This window comes from Antedon mediterranea, chromosome 1 (genome assembly GCF_964355755.1).
Source record: "Antedon mediterranea chromosome 1, ecAntMedi1.1, whole genome shotgun sequence".
In the NCBI taxonomy this organism is placed as follows: Eukaryota; Metazoa; Echinodermata; class Crinoidea; order Comatulida; family Antedonidae; genus Antedon; species Antedon mediterranea.
In genome coordinates, this window is record NC_092670.1 from 24,061,693 (window position 1) to 24,088,299 (window position 26,607).

At 34.8% G+C, this 26,607-nt stretch overlaps 2 protein-coding genes across 2 annotated transcripts; one reads left to right on the top strand and one right to left on the bottom strand.

The window, feature by feature from the left end:
* Window positions 1-1,820: 1,820 nt before the first annotated feature.
* LOC140063510 (protein Njmu-R1-like) lies at window positions 1,821-14,849 on the top strand. Its single transcript, XM_072109860.1, has 10 exons — window positions 1,821-1,962; window positions 3,075-3,170; window positions 3,268-3,393; window positions 5,163-5,300; window positions 5,736-5,793; window positions 6,031-6,147; window positions 9,459-9,523; window positions 9,848-10,038; window positions 10,623-10,794; window positions 13,427-14,849. Exons 1-10 carry the CDS (start codon window positions 1,901-1,903, stop codon window positions 13,566-13,568), a joined length of 1,167 nt encoding a protein of 388 aa, XP_071965961.1. The 5' UTR covers window positions 1,821-1,900; the 3' UTR covers window positions 13,569-14,849.
* On the bottom strand, window positions 14,460-25,578 carry LOC140063509 (uncharacterized). The gene is made up of 15 exons (XM_072109859.1): window positions 25,364-25,578; window positions 25,171-25,263; window positions 24,544-24,660; window positions 23,696-23,791; window positions 23,366-23,479; window positions 22,984-23,094; window positions 22,650-22,772; window positions 22,103-22,276; window positions 21,668-21,844; window positions 20,223-21,457; window positions 19,796-19,946; window positions 15,547-19,569; window positions 15,074-15,238; window positions 14,822-14,859; window positions 14,460-14,599 (listed from the first exon to the last, which is right to left on the bottom strand). The coding sequence occupies exons 3-15, from the start codon at window positions 24,620-24,622 to the stop codon at window positions 14,507-14,509; spliced, it is 6,579 nt and encodes a 2,192-aa protein (XP_071965960.1). The 5' UTR covers window positions 24,623-24,660; window positions 25,171-25,263; window positions 25,364-25,578; the 3' UTR covers window positions 14,460-14,506.
* Between the last annotated feature and the right edge of the window lie 1,029 nt (window positions 25,579-26,607).

The following is a 26,607-nucleotide window of genomic DNA, read 5'->3' on the forward strand; positions in this document are numbered from 1 at the left end:
ACGTTTACAACCCATCGCGGAAAAAAACCGTTTATATAAAAAAAAATGAATTATAATATTATTGAGAAAGGCAACCGACGTATGCCCTGAGGTAGGATATATTGAAAATTGGACATTGATGAATGAGAGACGGTCCGACGCATTTGAACACGATCTGCATTTTCCCTAAGACTGTTTTCTGCCAACTTATATCACTGAATAATGTTTTCTTACTTTTAAAACCAATAACCGAATAAAGAATTTCATCTACGCATTTTTTTTTATCTCTCCAAATCTTACAATTTTGTGATTTAGAATGATATGCGCTTAGTCGAGGTACCGGACTACGTCCAATCTTTGCCAGTTGCATGATAGAGGGAGGTATACATGATTTTAATTCCTGACTTCATACTATTTAATAAAGGCTCTTTATTAATAGTATGAAGTCAGGAATTGAATTCATCAAACTCGAGTCTTATACGTTTAAGATTAAATTGTGTTTATTTTAACATGTATAGTTTGACGATCATTCAAATGCAAAGCGATTATAACTACGAATTACTTCTACTCGTCGTTAGAGTGTTATAATAACAACTTAATCTTTATATTAATAATATCACTTATATTCAAGGTCCTTAGTATTAACACAAGACTGGAATTTAAGGTGACATAACCGTTCACTGAAATGCTGAACAAACGGTTATTTTATGTAGACCGTACTTAGCAACCCCGTAGACAGGATTTAAGTTTTACAGGGGATACTTTTTTTTCACAGGCAAGCAATTGTCTCCAATGATTTGGCCAAATTTGAGCTAGCCCCAAAGCCGTCCAATACAGCAATTCGGTTATTGTCTGTAGTTTGGAGGGTTGGTTCTCCAGAAAAAAGCTGCAACAACATGTTGGGAGCAGTCTCATCATACGTGTTGTCCAACGACCGGAGTAACTGTGAAGCGCTTTAAGGCTTTGAACATGCGCTTATGTAAGAACGGTGATTATTAGGGCATATACTAATAACTATTTAGCCATTTTAAATAATAGTCTGGGTTCCAGACGGTGTTTTGACTTAATATTAGTAAAAAGAAAATATAAAAAATAAAAGACAATGAATACAGACTTGGGGCAAGTAATTATTCAATTGGTTTGTACTGACGTGACCTGATTATCTTTGATTTAAAAGAACGTGCATCCATCCTCAAATGGTGCTAATTGACTTGTTGATGACTACACTTTGAGACCTGTTAAATTCAGTTTAATTACATCGTAACACAGGAGTAATTGATTGCTCTAACGCAATTTAAGTATCAATATTGTATAACATCATTAAAGCTGTTGATAAATTGTTTATACTGAGTTATACAATTTAGAATTATCGCCTTGTCGTCAAATGTTTTTTTTTCGTTCTATTTTTAAATCTCAATACATAAATAATGATTTATGTGTTATGATACATTCTAATAAAATATCTTACTATTTAGCATAACTAAAGTTAGGCCTAAAATGTAGGCCTATACATACAATAGATTTTATGTATAATTGCTTTTTTGTTTGCGAGGATGGATTCATTTCCTCGATATAAACTGTCCTAACATTTCTTATTTATCATGGCTTTGTTGTAAGGAAAGTTCTCCACTGCGATTGATGTGGAGCTTTGATTTTGAAGAAAATAAACATTTTAATATAGGCCTAGTAGCCTACTAAGTAGTTTTGGATTAAAATTGGGTGGTGGTAGATAGTAGAGGAAGGGAACTTTTAGAAACGATGGGGGCGCTCTTTGTGAAGAAAATAAATTAGAGCGAGGAGCAGGAGCTGAGAGGAGGAGGCCATGCAATTCAATTAACAACACAAAAAAACAGGTGTCGTGTGTTTTTTTCGTTGATGAACAAATGTGTAGGCCTAATTTCCCCATCATAAATATAAAATCATGTCCGAAAGCACAAATGCCGAGAAGCGTTATTTTGCTCTGTACACGTATCATACAAATAGGTACAATTACGTTTCGTTTTAATGTTATAAAATGTATTATTGTATGAATATAGACTTAGAGGCCTAGCTAGGCCAGAGGGGGCCTAGCTAGGTAGGCTAGATAGCTAGGCTATAGGCCTAGAGAGTATAGGCTAGGTAGGTACAGCCCCCTGCATGACTGACCCTGTCTGCGGACCTAGCCTAGACATGGGGAGGCTGATATAGGCTATCCGATCTTCCAGGCCTAGTAGTAGTTAGGGATAGGCTTCATCATCATCATCATCATCAATAATATTCGCCCGGCGGCAGTAGGATCCAGCCAGTATAGGAGTTTATTTTTGAAATAAAAAAAAATGTTAATATACTGACTGATACAGTAGGCCTATGATGATATGGTTTATTCTGAAACTCAAAGACATTATTGTCGTATCCTATTCACAATTGATATGGTCAACCGGGGGTGTCCAATGCATTGAAACAAATTTGACTGTACGCCTTTTGAACTAGGCACACCGTGTCAATAAACGCTATGTTAAGATGCAATCATGTTGATGGAAAATAATAATGATTGACCCATGCCATGGAGGTATAAAATTAGATTTTTAGAAAATTAGATACCTCCATGATTTTTATTTTTTTATTTAATCGGTATAAAAAGACTCAAAATACAACTCATAGTTGAAATGAAGAGCTTACATATGAAAATGATAATTCACATAAACAAAGTTAAACGAAGAAAAAACACATTAAAGCCTATGAAACAGTAATAATTACTGTATAATTCGTTAAACTTAAAATTACTATAAAAAATGCACAAATTCTTAAATATTTACAATTTTAAAAAAAAGAGACTAATATTAATAATCACATTATTTTTATACACCAATAAAATATATGTAAAATTCATTAAACTAAAAGTACAATAAAAATTGCACAAAATTCAAATTCAAAGGATGATATTAATAATTACAAATTCTTATATATTTACAAATTTAAAAAATTGAATCTTATAAATCACATTTTTATAGGCCCATAAATAGTTACAAAAAAAAATTTGACCTATGCCATGCCTATATAGACTATATTATAGCACTATTTTTATAGCACCTAGACTATATATTTATTTTGAATAGGTCCACGGGAAATGACACTTCTTCAATCACTGATGAACATGACAATGGGGTGTCTGAATTTTTACAAAGAGAAGCCATGTTTAACAGCGATTTCAGGTATTACATGCTTTATTCAAATTTATTCAGTATTCTAACATATTCAGTATAAATAAAATAACATAACATACTTACTGTTGAAACTATTTTGTTACAGTCTGTCTGTTATAACTACAAACCTAGAAGCAGAACAAGAGACAATGTTGAGAGGATTTATTGCAACAAGATTGTCCAAGGGAACAGTGTTTAGTGGAATTGGAGACGTGACAGATTTTCATCTAGAGTAAGAAACAACATTTGAATTTTCTAGAGAATGATCAACTGTCTATAAACCTTGATCCGCATTTTTTATAATGTTTTATTTCCTGGTGTGAACCAGTGTTAAAGCACTTTGAGCTTATTTGATCTCTTTGGACAAAATGGAAAAACTATTTTTACTGTGTTATGTTTGTCATACTTACGAAAATTGCTTTGTGCGAATAACAGGAACTTGATTGATTTGACATGGAACCTATGTAAATTATGCTTTTTGTATTAGATGTTGCCCAGTTCTGTAAAATTGATTTCAATTTTTTTTCAATATGACTTTACCGCCAAAAACGGTTGAAATCTGAATGTCTGTGATAGCAGGATCCAAGGTCGTCACCTGGTCCTTGTCATCGCAAAATCAAAATTTCCTTTTCATTTTGAATAAAAACTGATTACTTACATCAGTAACATTTTATAAATAACACCCTTTGTTGACATAAATTTATTATGATAATTGGTTATCCGCACTTGGCGGTTAACCTCTTGTTATTGTCAGGATCTTTTTTTTTTTTTTTTTTTTTTTTTTTCTATGTTATTCTTCTTTCTTTCCCAAAATTTTGTGTCACGTGTATCTCAAATTCTGATCAACATTACATCGTATAACTTTGTCAGAAGATTTACCTCTATGTGTAGAAGTGCAGGACAGCTCGTTTTTTTACTTTAGAGTCGCGCAGCGTAAGCTACGCGCGATTTTATGAATTTCGCGTATTTAACATAGACTAAAAAGCAAAAGTCATTTTGTAATGACACTTGGTGAACATTTAAGTCATATCAAGGGCAAACTTTCTATGGATTAAAAATGGCATGTTTGACATAAAGTTACGCGCGCACGCGCGTTTAAAATTTCAAGTTGCGAAAAATTCATTTCTAATCAACTTTCTACGCGTTTCAGGTCATTTTGAGCATTTCAAAAATTCCCACGCGTGCGCATATTTTTTACGCCCGCGTGCGCACGTAGCGCAAAAACATCTTTTTTTTGCTTGATTTTTGTTTTTTCAGCCTTTTCTAGTACATTTACCAATTTTCAATCAATTTCGACTTAAAATCACGTCATACGAGCACGTAGAATTGAACCAATTTGCGCGCGTTTTTGATGAAAAAGTTAAAAAATTTGTGAAAATTATGCCTTTTTTAAAAAAGTCATAGATTCTAAACTCCGAGGTGAAAATATTTAAAATTTCAGATTCTGGAAGTAGATGAGTTGTTTTTCTCGAATCATGCATTGATATGGCTAACCAGACATTGTGACGTCATCGTATGGCCACCCGAATATAAAATATAGGATTTTTTTCTCTTTCGTCATAGCTCGTCAATTTAATAGAGCGCATCTCTACTTATCCTTATTCCATTTCACTCAATTTTTTTATATTGTCTAGATCAATCAATTACCTTTCGCATGATCCACCATTTTAAAAATTGTGATGACGTCATCATGTTCAAATGCGTCAATAACTTTGGTCACTTATTTTCACCTATTCTGCACTGTATGTAGTACGTATACAGTATATAGTGTTATACCGTATATACTTAGACGCGACGCAACATAGAGAGCGCACTAACATTTTTCAATGCCATAATCGTTTTATTTTTTTGCGCGCACTATTCTAACGTATGACGTGCACGTGGCTTTTGCACTGCGGATAACCTAACTCGTCCGTAGTGACGAGTTCAAATCTAGTACTTGTTTGTTGCTGTAGTATAATTTATCTAATCAAATCCCATGTCTATGTCTCTTCTTTATAGTGAAGAGAAACTTCAATGTTATTATTATCATCTAAGAGAATTAAATGATGAACATGTAGCAGACAGTGAGTCATCTATGTACCCATCTGAAGAGTATGTCGTCTGTTTCCTAGCAACAGCTGAAGATAGTTTGGATTTATATCCTTTATAGAACATAATATGAAAGCTATGCACACACTGAGATTGGATTTTGTTTCAGTGGCCGGATACAAATTTGTGAAATGGGTGTAGTGTTTAAGAATAGAACCGTTGATACTAAACTGAGGACCATATGTAAAACACGTACTATATGTATACCTGATATGTTTTTATCCTGTATAAATATGTTTTAAATAAATAAATTTCATACTCTTTACCAAAGCCAAATTGTACAATTGACCATTTTTTTAAGTTGTTATCCAAGAAACTTGTTCCACCAACAGGGATGAGAGGAGAGCCTTAAATCTTTTTTTACTATAGATTACAGTCAGTGCCCCTGCTTTAACCGCTTGGCCACTTAATTCACTGAACACCATGAAAATAGAAGTTGTTTATTCAACTAACCTGACTTACTACCTTAACAAATTTGTTCACGTTTCGTGTAGATTTGGATTCCTATAGTGAAGAACTTCTACCAATGTTAGATAGTGAGGTAAATATTGACAGTAGTATGCAATACAATCTTCTGGTTGTGCTCGCTTCTCTATGACGCCCTCTTTTAAAATACACTTTGTTTGAAAATAAAAGTCTATTTTACATCACAGATTTTTTAAAGAGCCATAATAATTCATACCACAGTAAATATAAATATATGATATAAACATTTTATTTCCATTGGTTAGGCGTGACTTTACAAGTTGTTAATATCTGTATGTATTTTTACTTGTAGATGAAAGCGGTTGACAAGGTACAAATTTACATGTCTAAATGGTATGAACAAGCAGTGCAATATATAACCAGGTCTATCAAGAAACTAAGCAGTCAACTCTCAATACTGTTACATGAGGTGTGTTAAAATAAAAAGGGTTTATTTCAATTAATTCCTTAAGTACAATCAAATTCAATACAAGTACAATACAAGTTCATTTAAGTACAATACAAGTCCATTTCAGTTAATAAAATTATATAAGTACAATACAAGTCCATATAAGTACAATACAAGTCCATATAAGTACAATACAAGTCCATATAAGTACAATACAAGTCCATATAAGTACAATACAAGTCCATATAAGTACAATACAAGTCCATACAAGTACTACAAGTCCATATAAGTACAATACAAGCCCATATAAGTACAATACAAGTCCATATAAGTACAATACAAGTACTACAAGTCCATATAAGTACAATACAAGTCCATATAAGTACAATACAAGTCCATATAAGTAGGCCAACAATACAAGTTCATAGAAGTACAATAAAAGTTCATTTAAGTACAATACAAGTCCATATAAGTACAATACAAGCCCATATACTGTAAGTACAATACAAGTCCATATAAGTACAATACAAGTCCATATAAGTACAATACAAGTTCATATAAGTACAATACAAGTCCATGTAAGTACAATACAAGTCCATATAAGTACAATACAAGTCCATATAAGTACAATACAAGTCCATATAAGTACAATACAAGTCCATACAAGTACAATAAAAGTCCATATAAGTACAATACAAGTTCTTAACGGATGGCTTTGTACCAAAAGATTGGAAACTCGCGAATGTCACTCCTATTTTTAAGTCAGGTAATCGTAACGATGTTAATAATTATCGACCCATATCGCTATGTTCTATTATAGGTAAGGTTTTTGAACGTATTATAGCAGATAACATTCTTTTTCATCTTCAATTTTTTGGATTTATAAGTCCCACGCAACACGGGTTTTATCCAGGTAGATCGTGTATTACACAGGCCTCAGCGTTATATCATGATTGGTCACAAGCAATGGATGTTAGACAACCTCCTGTAATTGATGCAATATTCCTTGATTGGGAGAAGGCCTTTGACCGTGTTCCCCATGATTTAGTAATCAAGAAACTGCACAACATGGGAGTATGTGGATCTCTCCTAAAGTGTCTTCACTCCTTTCTCAGTGACAGATTCCAACGTGTTGTTCTTAATAAGGAGCATTCTGATTGGGATAGAGTGGGCTCGGGTGTTCCTCAGGGATCAGTGTTAGGCCCGCTTCTATTTAATCTCTTTGTTTATGACCTACCTCTAAATACCTCTTCTGTTATGAAGCAGTATGCAGATGATACAGTAATTTATAAACCTGTATTCAGTCGTCATGATGCACTTACCTTACAATAGGATCTTTGTAAAATTTCCAAATGGTGTGAGGATAATAAAATGAAATTAAATGCAAAGAAGTGTAAAGTTATGCACATAACTAGGAAACGTAATTATATCCCTCATTTTATTTATACAATCGAATCCAATCCCCTTGAAGCTGTTAATTCACATAAATATCTTGGTATTAACTTCTCACGTGATTTAACATGGTCTGCTCACGTTAATGATGTATTGATGAAATCTATGAGAATGCTTGGGTTTATCAAACGGTTTGTAGGTTTCAATGACACCGAAATTTTACTACGACTTTTTAATGCACTATGTCGACCTGTTATTGAATATGGTGCTCCTGTGTGGGATCCACATCAAAAACAACATAATATAGCTATTAACAAGTCATTAAGACGGGTTACTAAATTGTGTGTCGAAGGCGATTTCACTGACAGGCTTAAGATACTAAATTTACCAGATATGGTTCAAAGAATGAAATTTCATAGTATAATTTTTGTAGTTAAGTGTTTGCATAATTTAATTGATTTTGATATATTTGAATACCTTACAATTAATTCTCGGTATCTAGAGTCGCTCACCTTTAAACACATGTATGCTAGAACTAATGCATTTAAATACTCCCTGTTTGTTAATTTCCCTCGAATATGGGAATGTATCCCGCATGAAGTTCGTAACAAAGTCCTGTTTAACTTTGGGGGGTTTAGAAGGGATTTGAAAAAATTGTATTACTGATATCGAATTCATCTAGACTATCACTGTGTTTTTATGTCTATTGCGTTTTTCGTACTATTAGTTGGGAAAGCCACTCGACAGTGCAGTTCTTTTGAACTGATCCACTTTTGGTTACCCGCAGGTGCTGATAGTACTTTTGTTCTGTTTTGTTGAATGATGCCGTACCTTGTTTATGATTTTTGTATGTTACCTGGAAATTGAATAAAATAAAATAAAATAAAACATATAAGTACTACAAGTCCATACAAGTACAATACAAGTCCATACAAGTACAATACAAGTCCATACAAGTACAATACAAGTCCATATAAGTACAATACAAGTCCATATAAGTACAATACAAGTCCATATAAGTAGGCCAACAATACAAGTTCATAGAAGTACAATACAAGTTCATAGAAGTACAATACAAGTCCATATAAGTACAATACAAGTCCATATAAGTACAATACAAGTCCATATAAGTACAATACAAGTCCATATAAGTACAATACTACAAGTCCATATAAGTACAATACAAGTCCATTTAAGTACAATACAAGTCCATATAAGTAGGCCAACAATACAAGTTCATAGAAGTACAATACAAGTTCATAGAAGTACAATACAAGTCCATATAAGTACAATACAAGTCCATATAAGTACAATACAAGTCCATATAAGTACAATACAAGTCCATATAAGTACAATACAAGTCCATATACTGTAAGTACAATACAAGTCCAAATAAGTACAATACAAGTCCATATAAGTACAATACAAGTCCATATAAGTACAATACAAGTCCATATAAGTACAATACAAGTCCATATAAGTACAATACAAGTCCATTTAAGTACAATAAAAGTCCATATAAGTACAATACAAGTCCATATAAGTACAATACAAGTTCATAGAAGTACAATACAAGTTCATAGAAGTACAATACAAGTCCATATAAGCACAATACAAGTGTGTCCAACATTTGTACGTCACGTTAATTCATTATGTGTATGCAAGGAAATTTAGATGTGCTTCGACGATAAAATTTGAGTTGATTCTAGATCCGCAATATGCACCTAAAGCTTGATGTGACAAAAAAATGCCCATATATGATGTCATATCACTACCATATTTGTGCATATCACTACCATATTGGGGCACATTACACTTTTTTTTCAAACTAGTTTGATAGTGTAGATAGAGATTAAGTCATATCATGACAGAAATCTCAGCCAGTGCACTTCGGTAATTATATCCATACATATAATATTATTATTTTTTTTTTTCTCTAGACTATTTCAAATTCAAAAGTAGAAATTGAATGTGATGATAAAGTCACCGAGTTAGAAATAAAGAGGTATGTGCATATTATTTACATAAATGTTTGTTGCGTTAGGGACACTTGTATTATATGGTTTTCCCTGTAAATTACTAACGCATATCAATTTTCTTTGCTGTATATAATTACATTATGCAAATATATGCTTTTATTTTATTTGATTACAAACTTGACAAAATATTACCATAATAATTTAATAATGTTTGATTACCATTTAAATTACTAAAATGTAAATGAATGTCTGTCTGTCTGTAAGCAAAATGTTATTTAAAATGTGTTCTTTTTGTAAGATTCACAGCCTAAATTTTTGTTCAATAATTTAATTATATTTTTTTTTTTCAGATTTATGCATTGTTGTAGCCTTTCTGACCTTCTTCTACAAGCTAATGACCGAGGTAGCGGTCATCAGGATTCCTCATCTGAGCCTAGTCTTATTGACTTTGACGAAGCAAGTTCAAAGGTCTTTGACCTCAAAGCAGACAAAGCGGTGAAGATGTACATTAAAGAAGATACCATTACCTTTGACAATTCAGGTATGATTAATAAGAGTGACCGGTCGTGCGGCCCATATCCATAACATCGACAATGGTTTGCAGCACACTAGCTCCATGGTATTGGTAGTGGAACAAGGACTATAAACCATAGGTCCTGCAGTGTACAAACATTGCTCGTGTGCACTTTAAAGAACCTAGTACATCTTTTGAGGCGAGTAGGAGGTTACTCCGGTGTACTAGTTCAGATGAGAGAGCGTCTTAAAGTGACTGCACTGACATTACATGACCCTTAGGGAGAAGCATGTAGTTGAAAAGTGTAATCCGAGTTTACAGCGTCATGAGCAATGAACCATTTCTTGGAATTGGGCGCTACAAGAACTTGCATATTGCTTTTCTGACTGCTTGAAAGCGGATTTGTATGTATAATGCAATAGTCTCCTCAGAGCGTACATACATCTTGCATTTCAAGTCACCAAAAACACTACTTTTTATTTCACAAACATTCTGAAATGTACTTTAGGGTCTGAGAGTAGGGCAAATATCACTTTTCAATAGTGCCCTGACAAAACTATACCAATCACTTATTATTCTTATAACAATTCTGTTCATGAATTATGTTTTAGTTGAAAATGACTTTTGTAAAGAATGGATGAATACACTACTGGATGCATGCAACAGCAACCCAGCCTACAGTCGCCAAGTGATTGAGAGCTATAAACTTAGAGTTATTCAAGATATGAACTTATTAAAACGCCTCGTAAGGCAGGCAGAGTCGGACCATTATGCTCTCTACAGGTAAGGATATGGGTTATTTTGTGTACATTTTTCTTCTGTCATCTCAAAATTGTGTTCATATCTTAATTATTCCATTTGACAAAAATCACATTCAAGGGATATTGGACTTACAGCCTTACTTACGTACTCAAGAACTGAAAAAAGTTTGTTTGATACTTGGAAACAACTAGCAATAGTTACTACCTAAAATTCAAAGCAAGAACCAATAACTTAGATTTAGAAGGCAGAAAGCGATTATGGTCAGATTCCTACCCAGGCCATTGTCTCATTTGTAAAAGTAATTCAATAGAAACAATTGATCATTTCTTGTTTAATTGTGTAAGTTTATCCTCCATAAGGAATACTTGTTTTAATGAATTGAAAAGTGACTTATATACAATTAATGAACATTATTGGGACATTTTTATTAATGGTTCAACAGAATTTAAGCATCACTTATTACTAGACGACATATATAACTTGTACCAAGATAAAACAATTTGCTCCATTTTTGACAATAAAAGTAAATCATTTTTAATTAAAGCTATGTCACATAGGACTGAAATATTGAAAAACATTTCTACCCTTTATTTATGATTTTTTTGTTCTTTTCTCTTCTTTTTTTGCTGTTATTAAGTCAGTAGAATTTGTGCTGCTTGATATTATGAAATTGTGAACCATTATTAACTTTTTGTACCTGTATATCGTGAATAAAAATACTGAAAGATGAGGGCGTATCAATTTGATCTCTTTTGCGCGTGCGTACAACTGAGGACTAGTGCTGTTCCGCCGTACCACGCCAAGAATGTTAAAGAGTCGTTATCCGATCGAGTTCGAACAATACCATGAAAGCCCCAGTGGTCTAATGGTTAGGACATCTGCATATCAAGCAGGCGGTCCGAGTTCGAGTCTCGGTTGGGGCGACTTTTTCTCATTCTCACAGATTTCCTCATCTTTATCGTTTCAAATTAATTAATTAAATTTCAGTTTATCACCGGGCGGTTTAGAATTAATGTTCTTTGCCTCTTGTGTTTATATATATAAAAGTATCTCTTCGGAGATCCCGCCTCGTGAATAAAAATACTGAAAGATGAGGGCATATCAATTTGATCTCTGTTGCGCGTGCGTACAACTGAGGACTAGTGCTGTTCCGCCGTACCACGCCGAGAATGTTAAAGAGTCGTTATCCGATCGAGTTCGAACAATACCATGAAAGCCCCAGTGGTCTAATGGTTAGGACATCTGCATATCAAGCAGGCGGTCCGAGTTCGAGTCTCGGTGGGGGCGAATTTTTCTCATTCTCACAGATTTCCTCATCTTTATCGTTTCAAATTAATTAATTAAATTTCAGTATATCACCGGTCGGTTTAGAATTAATGTTCTTTGCCCCTTGTGTTTATATATATAAAAGTATCTCTTCGGAGATCCCGCCTCGTAAATAAAAATACTGAAAGATGAGGGCGTATCAATTTGATCTCTGTTGCGCGTGCGTACAACTGAGGACTAGTGCTGTTCCGCCGTACCACGCCGAGAATGTTAAAGAGTCGCTATCCAATCGAGTTCGAACAATACCATGAAAGCCCCAGTGGTCTAATGGTTAGAACATCTGCATATCAAGCAGGCGGTCCGAGTTCGAGTCTCGGTTGAGGCGACTTTTTCTCATTCTCACAGATTTCCTCATCTTTATCGTTTCAAATTAATTAATTAAATTTCAGTATATTACCGGGCGGTTTAGAATTAATGTTCTTTGCCTGATTTGTTTATATATATAAATTGATACGCCCTCATCTGTCAGTATTTTTATTTACGAGGCGGGATCTCCGAAGAGATACTTTTATATATATAAACAAATCAGGCAAAGAACATTAATTCTAAACCGCCCGGTAATATACTGAAATTTAATTAATTAATTTGAAACGATATATATATATATATTGTAATAACTGTATGACTTTATTTTGTAAACAGTTTGTATGGGTCGAACCTCTTGTTACGAGAGTGTTCCTCCGTTTTAAAGGAGAGTAACCAATAAATATTATTATTATTATTGCTACATGCTGAGGCTGCTAATTTACCTTACACTCTTATCTACTGTATAACAATTGTTTCCCTAACCCAAACAAATGTCCACCTTTTGAACCAACTTCTTCTATGCCACACATCGTAAGAAAAAATCATTAATTTTCTCTGAACTCAATTTCAAGTCTTTTTCTTGTAGAATATTAGAATTCTGGTCTGAATATTTCTTTGGTTGTTTCTATTGAACATAAATGCAGTACAGTAGTTACATTTTTTATGTCTTACAGTAAGCTCTGTCTACACTATCAAACTATTGTGACAAAAAAAGTGTGATGTGCCCAAATATGGTAGTGATATGACAATACGTACGGGCACATCACATTTTGTTGTCACGTAAAGTTTGATAGTGTAGGCATAGATTTAGTATATACATTTTATCCATGTTTTTATATGACAGTGATCTTATGAATTTTGGCGTACTTGTGGTTCGGATCCCCAAATTGAGCCCATTTTGCTTCCTTTTGTTCTTTTAAGGCATCTGTTCAAACTTACCCTTTCAAGTTGCTGACCTTATACATACTTGTTGTCCCGATCCCCAAATTGAGCCGCTTTTTGCTTCCTTTTGTTCTTATAGGGCATTTATTTTCTTAAAGAAATGTGGAAACTGTGCAGTTCTTTTGAAACACACCAACGTTGACTGCTCTGCAATGTCAGAGGATGCTAATCATGTGCTTAGAATCTTACAAGAGTTTGTGCTACAGGACATACCTGCTTAATGTATCTATTATTAAAACAATTTGTATATTATAAATTATAGTATACAAAAACAACAAAGTATTTATTATGAAATGACTTGAGGAAGAAAGGACAATCAAGTTTTCAACGATAAAAATATATTCCCGTTCGCTGTTATAAAGTAAACTTTTATTGAATTTAGTCAGCTTCTTTCGTCAGTAACAAACGTTAGATGAGAGGCTATTGAAAAATACACCACTGCTCGATTTTGGCCACTGAGATCAGGTTTATTCTTGAACATGTTGTGTCTGCACAAATTTCTATTTTTTTTAAACAAAAAGCTGCCATGTATTCGAAACATAAAAGAAAGATAAAATGTCACATGATACAGAATTAACCAATCAATTGGAAGAAAACACTCAGGTTCTGTTGGTAATATTATACAAGTCAAAGTCAAACTGAAGTTATTCCTTTATACTTACTCAGCTGTACTTAACATTTACTGTAAGAAAATGTTTGTACTTAATTCTTTCTTTTCCCTTGAGTGATTTGATAAAACAAAAACGGAAAAAAATTACTGCTTTTTTGTGTTATTGCCTCAAAAACATTTTATTTGTTTGTAGTCAAATACATCTTTTCTTCTATAATAATGTGGGAGGGTACTGTGCTACGGTATTCGAAATAATACATTCTAAATTTTTGATAGGGTTTTATACCAATTGACAGGACTATATATTATTTTTTATTAATTTTCACATTTCTTCCATCCTTATTGAAGACGGTACAGTAGCCCCATAAACCAGAGCCCCACTGGAACTGAGGTTCTTATTTGTGTGAAGTTTATTCATCAACAATCAGGTTATAGATATAAAATTATTGAAGATTATATGAATATGTGTATTATATATTGACTATTTCAAAGATATAGCTAGGTTTGTATATTATAAAGTAGTCCATTTACCATGGTATCTATAGTGTGTTATTTTAAACTGTTGGTAAACACGACAACAAACAGTAAACAAACAAAGCCTCCTCCAGCACCTCCAACTGCGTAGATCCAAACATTTTGACCCTTAAAGAAAAATGAATTTAACATAAGGACAAGAAGTACTTGAGGCCCACAACATTATCTCAAGCCAGCAAGAATGAATTTTACATAAGTATTTCATGGTTGTGATACTGTCTTAATCATAGAGGTATGCCACTAAATAGTATGCTTTAACCAAATCTGTATTATTACATCATCTACACTAAGTAAATCCAAAAAAAGGAACAACAATTACACACAATTTACCTGTTTGTCAGTGGGCTTGCCAGGCATGTTACCAGAAGCTTTGGGAATAATATACAATCAAAATGTTAGTTGCATTGGATTGAAATTTATTTAATTCAGTTTCAATTTATCTATTAAATACAACCTGTCAGAAATATTAGTAATTGTACTCTTTAAATATTATGCATTTAGACAAACTGATTGAAACACTGTATTTAATTCTAATTCTGAGAAAACAATGTGTAAACATACTGTAGCAAATGGTAGACTTACGAGGTTGTCGATTACAGACGATTGATCCAGTATCAGTGTTAGTGTAACCATTACACTTCAAGCATTCCATCTGACCTTCCTTTGGCTGATAAAAGCCTTTTGGACACAGCTGACAGACTGCTGGCAGGTTATCATTTCCACGATACGACCCAGGAGGACAGTTTACTGCAGGGGAAAAATATTTAAAAATAAAATGTTTTAGAATAGATTCTTGAAAGGATTGTGGTCTGGGTGTTTCGAAAACTAAGACCTAAGATGTCTTAACCAAAAGGTCTTTCAATAGGAACTCCTGATTATTTTATGTTTAGGTTTTAGATTATTGTTTTTTAGAGTCTTTGATTCCTATTGTCATGAGAAATTACTACTGTACTGAGTTTAGTCTAACAAATCTTACAGGGTGCTACATAATTTTGATATTTGTCCGTAAAGATTGTTTATAAAGTGATTGCGTACTTAAAAAGATCCAGACTTACCACAAATATATCCATCAGAGTGCGCATATTGAGTGCTGGGACAGATTGGACCATTCACGTTTGTTTTAAACTCCGTAACTTCAACTATATAACCACGATGTTCAAATTGTTCACCTGGCGTCAATAACGATTGTAGTTCAGTAACTTTGGCAAGAACACGTTCGATTTTGTGTTTAACCTGATATGCCGATTCATTCCGACTTGCTTGTGTCATATCAATTGATGTTGCATTGGTACTTTTTATTTCGAATCTGATCCGAGTAAGAAAGCTTTTTCCGTTTGAATCCAATTCTTGATAATTCAGAGGTTCGAATTCGTTGATATCAATGACATTTGCAATAGCTCCTTCCAATGACATATGTTTTTCCGTTGAATTGAAATCAGCTCGATAAAGATGAATAGTGATAGGACTAGAGAACTCCGGCATTGATATTCCAAGAACGTGAAGTCTAGCAGGATCGGACAACTGTCGTCCATGTTCGTTCCAGGCTCCACAAGTGTACCATCCGTCTTGGTTAAATTCTGGGCTTAATATCTCTATACTCGAGCTATTCTGACCTGGAATTGCTTCCATATCTGATGACGACGAAGCCTGGAAGTACCATTGGTAGTCTGCTAGTGGTTGAGCAAATGCTTGACAAGTTAAGAAAGCGCCTTCGATATTACCATATTCAATAGTTGTGTCTGTCGGATGCTCCGTAATCAATGGTGCAAACTCAACCTTGACGTCACACTGTAGAGATGAAACTGACGTCACTGCATTGCTAGCCTGACAAGCGTAAGTACCAGCAGTAGACGAGTTTACCTGTTCTAGATGTAGCAAGTTTGAATATTTTCCATCCAGTGGTTGACCATTAAACGTCCAACTGAATGTTGGGGAAGGCCTACCAGTAGCTTCACATGTCAAAGTGATATTTCCTCCTTCGATTGTTGTGATATTTGGTTTAGGATGCTGAGAAATAACAGGCACTTCTAAACACACATCGTTGTTGTCTTTGAGAAAGGTAACTTGACTTAAAACAACCACTCCGCCTAACTTGGCCTCATCGATATTTGAAATAGTACTATTCAGAAACGTTGCCACATAACTATCAAGTGCAACAGTATTCTGGTAAGAATGTCGATCCTCTGACAAATGTATCAAAGATATCAATTCAGTTGTTAAGCAATCATAGAACCCTTCACAGTCAGTCAGACCACTAGAGTTACGAGTATACATGTCCATCACAGTTTCCCATTTAGTCATCACATCAACCGCAAGTAATGATTTCGTATTTTCTGCTTTAATTTTTGCAGAATCAATAACCTGTGATAAAGCGCCTTGCTGAACACCAATTAAATATGTTGTATTAGTTTCTTCTAAATCTTCCACAGTTAGGTTAAAATACAGTAATGCTGAGCTATTGTTAATAACATTTGGTGACGTTGATACTGACAGATTGTACATATATTCACTGTGGAACTCTTCTTCTTTGTTTATAGATTGTATTTCAGCAATGTTAGTCATGTCTACGATCTCTAACAGTGTTTCAAATGAATGCTCGATAAATCCAAGAATATCATTGAATTCTTTGCACCTATTTTCGTTCTGAACGACTCGTTGATCACGGAAAAGTTCACTGGTTATATTGAGGTCTAGTGAATTGTTTACCACATTATATTTAACCATTTCAATAGGCGGTTGATGAATGATATTAGTTGTGTCACGATTCTTACGTAGTCCGAGTCTTCGGCTGCCCACTCCTCTTTTCCTTCTAATCGATCTTGTTATATCACCAAACAATTCTTCAGTAATAAAAAGTGCAGCTTTTTCAATTGTATAATCCAGGTTATTGGCATCAATGAATATTTGAACCTGTACAGGAGTCGATGATAGTGACATGTAAAATACTAAGGGTATTACTGAAGTATCTTCTCCAGCTATATCAATATTAAATTTAATTTCCTTTATTTTTAAACTTTTTTTAATTGATCCATCAATTTGGTGTTGTTTTATAACTAGGGCAGCTTGAACATCTGTACGTATTTTGTTCAATGCCCGTTGAGCATTATCAAGATGTTTCTGTAAAGCCAAAACTCTGTTTGATACTTCTTTTTGCTGGTTTAATGCATCGTCGAGTTCGATTAATGCTACATTTAATTCTGCTTCCGCAATTGACGCACGTAAGACAGCCTTGTCAACGTTTTCAATTGGCACTGCGATGTCAGGAGCTATTTTCTTTATTTGATCAAATATTCGATTTCGTTTTTTTCGGCATTCTTCATTTTGTCGTACGCAATTAGCATCAGGAAGTTGTACATTGCATGGAATTGCTTCTGTTTCTATCTTCTCTATTTGACCAATAACCTCGTAATTGACACAGGTACTGCATGACTCAAACGTAACAGTTATAGAAACTGCCTTTTTACAATCTTCACAACATTCGCCCTTTGAAACTGATTCTCTGCTGCTCTTTTCCACAGAAGTTACTAAATCTTTTGCTCCCAGTAGATAGTTACCAGTATAAATGTGGAAAGCGGCAGTGACGATTTTAATTGGATTCAAGCTGAAAGACTTGACTGGTGTTGGGATATAACAAATCCAGCAACAGCTTGTTGTCTCATTAACAACTTTTGATACATCTCTATCACTGCAACATTCGTATGGTACAAATGCATAAACATCTTCTATTTTAGTGACAATTTTACTTCCTGGGAAACATACTCCATTGCATGTATCTACTTTACATACGCTGTTTAATTGTTCTTCTAACTTCTTTGTATCGTCACGTTTGTTTTCAAGCAGTGTGCGTGCTTTTTCAACTTCAAGATTTCCCACCTTCACTTCTTTCTCTGCAGAATCATGTTTATCTTTAGCTTTATCAACAGTGGCGTTCTGTACAGTTTCTTCATTCAAAGCACTTTGTAATTTTGATTTTGCTAATTCGACCTTCTTAGAAGCCTGACTTAGTCTTCGTTCACTATCATCAACTGATTTTTTAGAAAAGGAGATAATCTTTTCCTTGACGATTCGTCCTAGTGTTGATGGACCATCAGCTGAAATTTCACCATTTACAAATAGTATCATCGATTCAAACGAACTCAATCTAGAAGTAGCATTGCCAATCATGTCAAATGAGCCCCAAAGTTTACCAGAAAAAGTAAAACGAGTCTCCATCGCAGTCAGGTACATCACTGTCTCTTGTTCGATTCCAAGGAGTTTTATGTACACTGGTATGTTACCATGCCAATGATCATTGTTGGATTCAAATGTTAAATTCAAATTTGAACCAGCCGGGATACTGATGAATTGATTGATGTTTTCAATATTGGAGTACTCTCCGGTTAAACAGATCGTAGGCGTGGCTTGGTTAATCGATTGAAGCGCTAAGCAATTTGTAATTGAATTCACAATGTCTACTTTTATCGACGGAAAACACATCTGCGACGACAAACATACTTCAGAGGTCAATCGGAAGCCAGATCCCGACATACTTTCATCTGCAAAAACATCCTGAACTTCAAGAAGAATTTTATTGCTGAGATTTTCTAATCTGGAGGTGACATTAAATGCAAACGTTCTCAAATCAGTTAGATTTGGATCAATGATCAGTTCATCATTAACGCTCCAAAGAGTAACTAGAGTCCGTTTACACTGCATACGTAATTCAGCCAGAGAGTTTGCGATCAGTTTCAGATCTTGACGAGTTAATTCTGTGAAATAATTTTGTAGGGTAATGCCCAGAGCAGTGGAAGCAGACTGTAAATTCAAATACAAGGCATCATATCCAATAGTACGAAGGTGTATGGGTAGCCTATTTAATTGAGGTAGTAATACCGTTTGTAGATCACGGATAATCGCAGTAATCGTGTTAAGATCTGATGGAATGTCAAGCTTTGGTGACAAGTCGTAATCCACAAACACCTCTACTACTGATTCGTCGCTTGTTTTAAGCAATCGAAAAAATGGTGTGTTGTCAAAAACTCCAAATGACGTTGATGATTCCATCTTTATGCCTCGTTCAGACGATAGTAATCCATCAACTATAAACAATCAGATAGCAAAGTAGCTTTAAGATGATAATGACGTTGTGAATTGTATTTATGAGTACATAATGGCACATTTAGACCACAAAAGTAGATTGTCGTCAAAAGATTAACAACCTAAGACGGTAAAAGATGTTTAAGAGTATGCCTACTATATATCAGTTAAATGAGAAGTTGTTTCTACAGGAAATTCACAAGAGAAATTGTCAGTATAAAAACTTACCACCCATGCTACAATTTAATATCGGTCTATTCCCCTGATTGGAGATGAAATTCAGTTCTACGTCTTCACCAAACATTTTCCAGTATAGGCTAATTTTGGAGTTTCCAATTTGCTTCAACTCCCAACGTTGTACAAATAGATGGCTAAATAACTGGTAAATGAATACAATATTAATAAGCAAAGTTTTCAAATAAATTAATTTAAAAAACAATATATTAACAATTTCCATTTTTCTTTGGAAATATAGGCCATTTCAAAATGATTTGTTTTTAAATTTAATTTAAATTTACATTTTATTTAGTAATCTAAAATCCATTCCGATTTCATTTGTTGGTAATAATTATACACCACAAGGGAGAGCTAAAAAGATCTATCTAATATTATGTCTAGGCTTGATTAAGTCTTAGAAATGAAACGTCATACGTACATGTGTTACATCCTCGAGAGAAATATGCGCATCTCCACTGCCTTCAACTCTTGCAGGAACATGTTTGTTGATGTAGTACGAGTATTGTAAATTGGCTAATATGCTAATTTTCTCCTTAGCATTTAAATTTAACATCAGGAAATTGACATCAACTTCAAGATCACCATTAAGATTTACATTTCTGATGTAACTTAAAACATTTCTTGATCCTTCTGGAAATACCATCATTACAGTTCTAGATGCCAATTCACAAACACCTACAATAAAGCAGTACTTTCCTTTGAACGGTGGTACAGGTAAAGACACAAGTCTGCCACCAATGATCATGTCTACCTTGGAAAGCAAGAAGACTGAGTAGTGACCGTCCTTGTCAACAGGTGCATATGAACACCATTCTAATGACTTCACCTCACTCCCACGAAGACTCAAAGTTGAAGTAGATGTTTTAGCATTCATTGGATTTATATCAACAGATATAAACGTTATCCAATCTGGAAAAACATGTTCAAGTTCACGTGTGTAATTGCGATACAATGAATTAAACTGAACGAAGTGTTGAACATTATCAAATGGTACATCTTTTTGTAGACATTTGTTATTTGGTGCTACTGTCATCGTCGAACTGCTGGTGATTTCTTGTCCAACAAGACTGAGAGGCAGCTCAAACGTGTCTGTTTTAAGTGAGACAATGCCATTAGTGTCCGCAGCAATGTTGTTCGTCTTCCATTCGTCTGTAGATCTATAATTTAGGCCAGCGCATGTAGACTGATCCGATAGTGCAAAACAACCTGTCGGCAGATTATATCCCAGTGGGAAGCTCTTGTTTACATTGGTCTGCAACACGAAGATGTCCTCGCCGTCTGGTATATGAAATTTAGGCGCTTCTTTTCCTCTCAAGACATATGATATTTTTACAAAACCATGTTTAACTCCACGAACAGAAACTGTCAAAGCATTTAATTTTGAAGTAAATGAGAGTTTCCCTGGGTCAATAATCACGCCGTCGGGATCTGTGCGAATAGTTAAATCGAGGGAATGCTTTGGCTTAGCAATAAACGTCACATTGTAAACACCTCCTACGAAAACGTCCGGCCAATCAGGCGTTGTCACAAGACCTTGAGCACATTGCGCTCCAGTGTAACCAGTTCCAGAGCAGTCACATATGTATCTTATTTCATTTTGTGCTACCCGACAAGCACCGTTTACACAGGGAGATGGTAAGCACACTTGGGTTTCTAAAACATAAATTAAAGAATATGTATTTAGTTTATGTGAATTGTCAAACTGTTCTTTTTACAGTAGTGTGGTTCTAAAGAAACGTTTTCCTAGATGAAAGCAGTGATTACAATTTTATTTACCACCATTCCTTAATATCATTGATTAATACACAAAAACTCTATCAATAACCCAATCTATAAACTATTTTAGTACAGTAAGTGCCTTACCGATACATTTAGGAAAAGTGCTATTCCATTTTCCAGACAATAGACATTGTGCGACAATGTTTTCTTCTAAGAAGTAGCCGACATCACAGCCAAACCGACAGCGACTACCAGCTTGATTTTCACATGGAAACTGAATATATCCATTAGAGGGTGATGATACCTCAGGACATAAAATCTCTGTAAGCATTTATAAATACATTCATATGATATGTTGTACTATGGTACAATTATACATATCACTTCGAACGGTTACTGTATATTTTGAATCTCCACTGATTAATGAAAAACTAATGCTCGTTATGTTTTTACTCAAAACCAACAGGGTGACACTGACGTGTCGCATAATTAAGCCAACGAGTTTGATTACGACAAGAAGATCATTTTCCTCACAGAAGGCCTACAGTGATTTTATTAATTAATAATTAAAATACAAACCTTTACATTGAGTTACTTGACCAGACCACATACCATCCGATAAGCATTCTCTACTGGCAGAACCCAATAAGATATGACCTCTTTCACACTCAAAGGCACACGTTTCATCAGTTGTAAATCCACTGCATGTGCGTTTTCCACCAAACGGTTCACCGATTTCAACACAAGGATTTGCTGTTTTGACAAATTAAAAATAATGTTAACATAGTTTACCATCAATCGTTAAATTTTAAAGGGTCATTCCAACGATTCATTCTCATAGCACTGTCAAAAAGAAAAATAAGAAGACGGTGAGTTTTTAGAAGCGACTTAAAACTGTCCAAAGATGTAGATTTTCTAATATGTAAAGGCAGATTGTTACAGAGCCTAGGCCCAACAGTACTGAATGTCCGATCTCCCCAGTTATGTTTTCTACTTGGAATGTGCAACAGTGTGTATTTGCTCGATCTCAGTTCTCATCACTTCAAAGGATAATAATACTGACATTCTGGTGAGGTGATGGCAGACCTTCCTGTGGATAAGTATAGTAACATTTGATTTTCCGTACCTGTGCATCCCTTTTTGTCAGGATCAAGTGTCCATCCATTTTTACAATCACAGCTGAAGCTACCGATTGAGTTGGAACAATTTTGGCCACATCCGGCGGTACCAGTAGCACATTCATCGATATCTGATAGAAGATAATATAACTTAAATTAGTAATTTCCACCTTAAGTACCGGATTTTTTCCAAACGAAAATTCTTCTTTATCGGTTCGTTTTGGGTGCATTCCGTGTCATTTGTAGTCTGTAAAATAATTTCGCATGTGATTCTAGAAATACTTGTACGGAACAAGATCGTATACTTGTGGTAGTAAGAGTTTTAGTTTTAGTATTCCCTACCTTTACAGTTGTATAAATCATGAGCTTCATATCCCGTTTTGCATCGACACTCAAAACTACCAGCAGAGTTTGTACAGTTGTGACAGTTAGCAAAAGAACACTCATCAATATCTAAAATAACAATACATGATAAGGAATGACACTCAATGGTGGACTGTATGTATACAACGCACCACGTTATTACTTTCACTTCTTTTTTTCAAACTAGTTTGACGAAAAAACTGTCATTTGCCTAAATATGGAATTGATATGCCCATATATGGGCACGTCACATTTGTTCACATAAGTTTGATAGTGTAGACAGAACTTAAGGGTACTGTTTTGATGAAATTCTAGCCACAGGAGTCAAAAGAAACTAATGTGTAGAACGTTGTATTATTACCTGTGCATATATTCGTTCCAATGAACCCATCCCGACAAGAGCATCTAAAAGTTCCAGGCTGGTTTTCACAAGAATGATCACAACCGCCGTTGTTTACTAAACATTCATCGACATCTGTTGATAATACGTTATAACAATGGAATCGGTTAGCGGAATGCACTGACACCTGGGGTAGGGACTTTGACAAAGTTAGTAGTATAAAATATGTTGATCCATTTGAACACAACTATACTTTAGGAAAAACGAGTCCTTTTTAGGTTTTCATTCTATTAATTCATAATTATTGCTTTTTTTTACAACAAATTGTAAACTTGTAATAAACCTGTTTACCTGTTTCACATCTATCGCCTTTATAGGTATCGGGACAATCGCAGACGTTCGACCCCGAGCAAAGGCCGTTGTTCTGGCATTCAGGCTCACAAATGGCTATAAAAAAGGGAAATTGTGAAAACCATCAAGAAAATTAAAAATATACTTGTTGTACATTAATGGTATCAGGGCCAGTCGTCAGATCACTACAAGTATTACGGTTTGATTGATTGATTGATTGAATTTATTTGGTTCATACATAAATACATTATAAAAAAGACGATAAACAGTACATCAAATTCAAGACAACACCAGAAAAGTACAACAAAACAGAAGGTGTCAAACAATGGAAACAGAACAAAATGAACCAAGGATAATTAGATAAAGTTTCACATTTTCAGTGTAACTTATTTCCATCTAAGTCCTTATGTACATTTAACTGAGACAAATTGACATCTTAATAAAAAGTTATTTAAACGAAATTTCATAAGAGAGAAACAAAAAGAAACATTAAGTAACATTCGTTACGTTTATGTGCTAGAAGACCGTATGTTGTCAATAATTACCGTCTGATCACGTATCAACACCACCTTGTATACTATATAACTGTATCCACAATCTCAGATTAAAGTAATATATTTTTTGAATAATAAATACAAAGTACATACAAAATGATTTGAAGTTGTAAATGTGGTTAAGCTGTAGGCCTAAGCAAAAGGTTTAGACCCAAAACCCCTATAAATGAATAAATTTGAAATAAATAAATTTGAAATAAATAAATAATATAAATAAATAAACCTAAACGAGTTTACGCTAAACCCTTCGTATTGGAGTGTCTAGATCTTAGAGTAAACAAAAGTTGAACTTACGTAGACATTCGGTAAGTTGGGAAAGTTGATATCCAGAAAAGCATTCACATTCAAATCCGCCATGAAAGTTGTTACACATGTGTGCACATCCGCCATTGTTGGTCCAACATTCATTTACTAATAAAAGATCAATTTAATATAAAAGTTTGGTTCCAACCTGGACGCAACGCAAGGGCGCAACTTGTGATGTATGTATGGATCGCCCGAACTGTCGCGATTGTGATTGGTCAACTCACTTGCGCTGCGTCCAAGTGTTAATTAACCAAGCTTAAATGAATTTAAGCTTGGTTAAGATGATCTTGCTAGTTATTTATATATGCTGTCATTTTCTTTCTCCGCAAACCTTTGATCCGAGTTTATAATTCAAGAAAGAAAATGGCGAATAATGCGGAGCTACCCACTACCACTAAAGCTTGGTTCCCACTTCCTTGCATGCAACTTAATAGGCGCAACGCAAGTGAGTTGACCAATCACAAGCGACAGTGTAAATGACCCATTGCGTCGTGTGATTGGTCAGCGCACTTGGTCTACGTCGTTGCGTTGCGTACTAGTGTGAACCGAGCTTAAGAAATGATGTTGCTTCGCATTATGTTTTGCCGCATAAATATGGAGAAGTAGCCTACTTACGATCGTCACACGACTCTCCGACGTAGTCTCCATCACATATGCAGTGGTCAGGAGATGTACACGTTCCGTGAATACATGGTGGGCTACAGCTAGCTGTAACGAGATGTAATTAATGTTATAATACTGTATAATAAATGTTTGCTCAAACCAGGTGACGTGATAATGATAACAATATTAGCTGTTTAATCTATACCTTCACAGTTTCCGTCCGATGTCTCTACGTATCCTGTAAAACATTGACAATAGTAACTTCCTCTAGTGTCCACACACTTATCGGAACAACCACCATTGTTGACTAAACATTCGTTTATGTCTGAAAAAGTATGGTTGTTTTAATCGTTAATGAGGAGTGCGTGATATAAACAAATTTAGGCCTACATTCAACGTAAAACTAACGATATTGTTCATTTCTCGGCGCCACGATAAAGTAGTAAAGCTACCGACTTCGTGTTGTAATCAAGTGATATATTTTACGTAAAAACTTACTGTCACACTTTCGTCCTTGAAAACCAGCGGAGCAAGAACATTTGTTTGGAGAAACGCATCTTCCGCCAGCGCCGCAACTCGGTGAACATGTTGCTAAAAAGAATAACAGTTGACCATTGTAAATATTATGTATAATTGATTTTATCAGTAGTAAGATTAAGAACAAAAAGCAGTCGCATCTATCGGGTCGGGGTGCATTGCGGCCGGGCCGGGTGCATTGCGGCCGGGCCGGGAATGATACTGATGAGACAACCTAATAATTTTCTTTCAATCCCTTCTCTTGTGAAAAAGCAAGCATGCTACTAACATCATTCTCTCAGATTTCACTTGTACTCGCGAGACAGTCATGGTTTATTTAAAACATTTTTGCTTACACGTCAAATTTGCCTCACCTACCATTACTAATGGGAAGTTAATACGGTGTCGTTATATCAAATTATTTAGAAAAAAACCCTAAACTTACGGATCGTACAACCTCTAGATTGATCCTCAGCCCAACCAGTACAACAGAAGTAATTCGTTGAATATACTGTATACTGCTGTGAACGATATGCTACGCTGTAGCGACGACTTTAAAGACAATAAGATTTGGTAATAATAAACACACGTTTATAAAATTGAAGGGACTCTAAAGACAACTACCATCCGGACAACTATAAGGAGTGGTTGTCCAGGAGTGGGGTACGGGAATAAGATCATTGAGGGAATTTGATCTGCGATGATCACCAGCGAACTATGAATAATTATATCATGTATTCATTGTGCATTTCCACACTAGAGTCTTCGCCTCAGTTTTGGTATTCTGTTCCAGGCGCGTTGACCAATGACGTTGAAAATGGGATTACTCCCAGTAACTTTAAATTTTAATGTTATAAGTGTGCTACAAAAATGCCTACGTCATTATCATGATGCATGGTTGCACCACTCGATGGCTTTGGCTAAAAAGAATAC

Excerpts from the sequence above, each read along its gene's own strand:
- LOC140063510 (XM_072109860.1), top strand. The coding sequence starts at position 1,901 with ATGTCCGAAAGCACAAATGCCGAGAAGCGTTATTTTGCTCTGTACACG. Across the intron at positions 6,148-9,458 it reads TCTCAATACTGTTACATGAG|ACTATTTCAAATTCAAAAGT; the intron begins GTGTGTTAAAAT and ends TTTTTTCTCTAG. Across the intron at positions 10,039-10,622 it reads CATTACCTTTGACAATTCAG|TTGAAAATGACTTTTGTAAA; the intron begins GTATGATTAATA and ends ATTATGTTTTAG.
- LOC140063509 (XM_072109859.1), bottom strand. The coding sequence starts at position 24,622 with ATGTGTAACAACTTTCATGGCGGATTTGAATGTGAATGCTTTTCTGGA. Across the intron at positions 23,792-24,543 it reads CCAACTTACCGAATGTCTAC|CCATTTGTGAGCCTGAATGC; the intron begins GTAAGTTCAACT and ends CCTTTTTTATAG. Across the intron at positions 15,239-15,546 it reads CTCTGATGGATATATTTGTG|TAAACTGTCCTCCTGGGTCG; the intron begins GTAAGTCTGGAT and ends TTTCCCCTGCAG.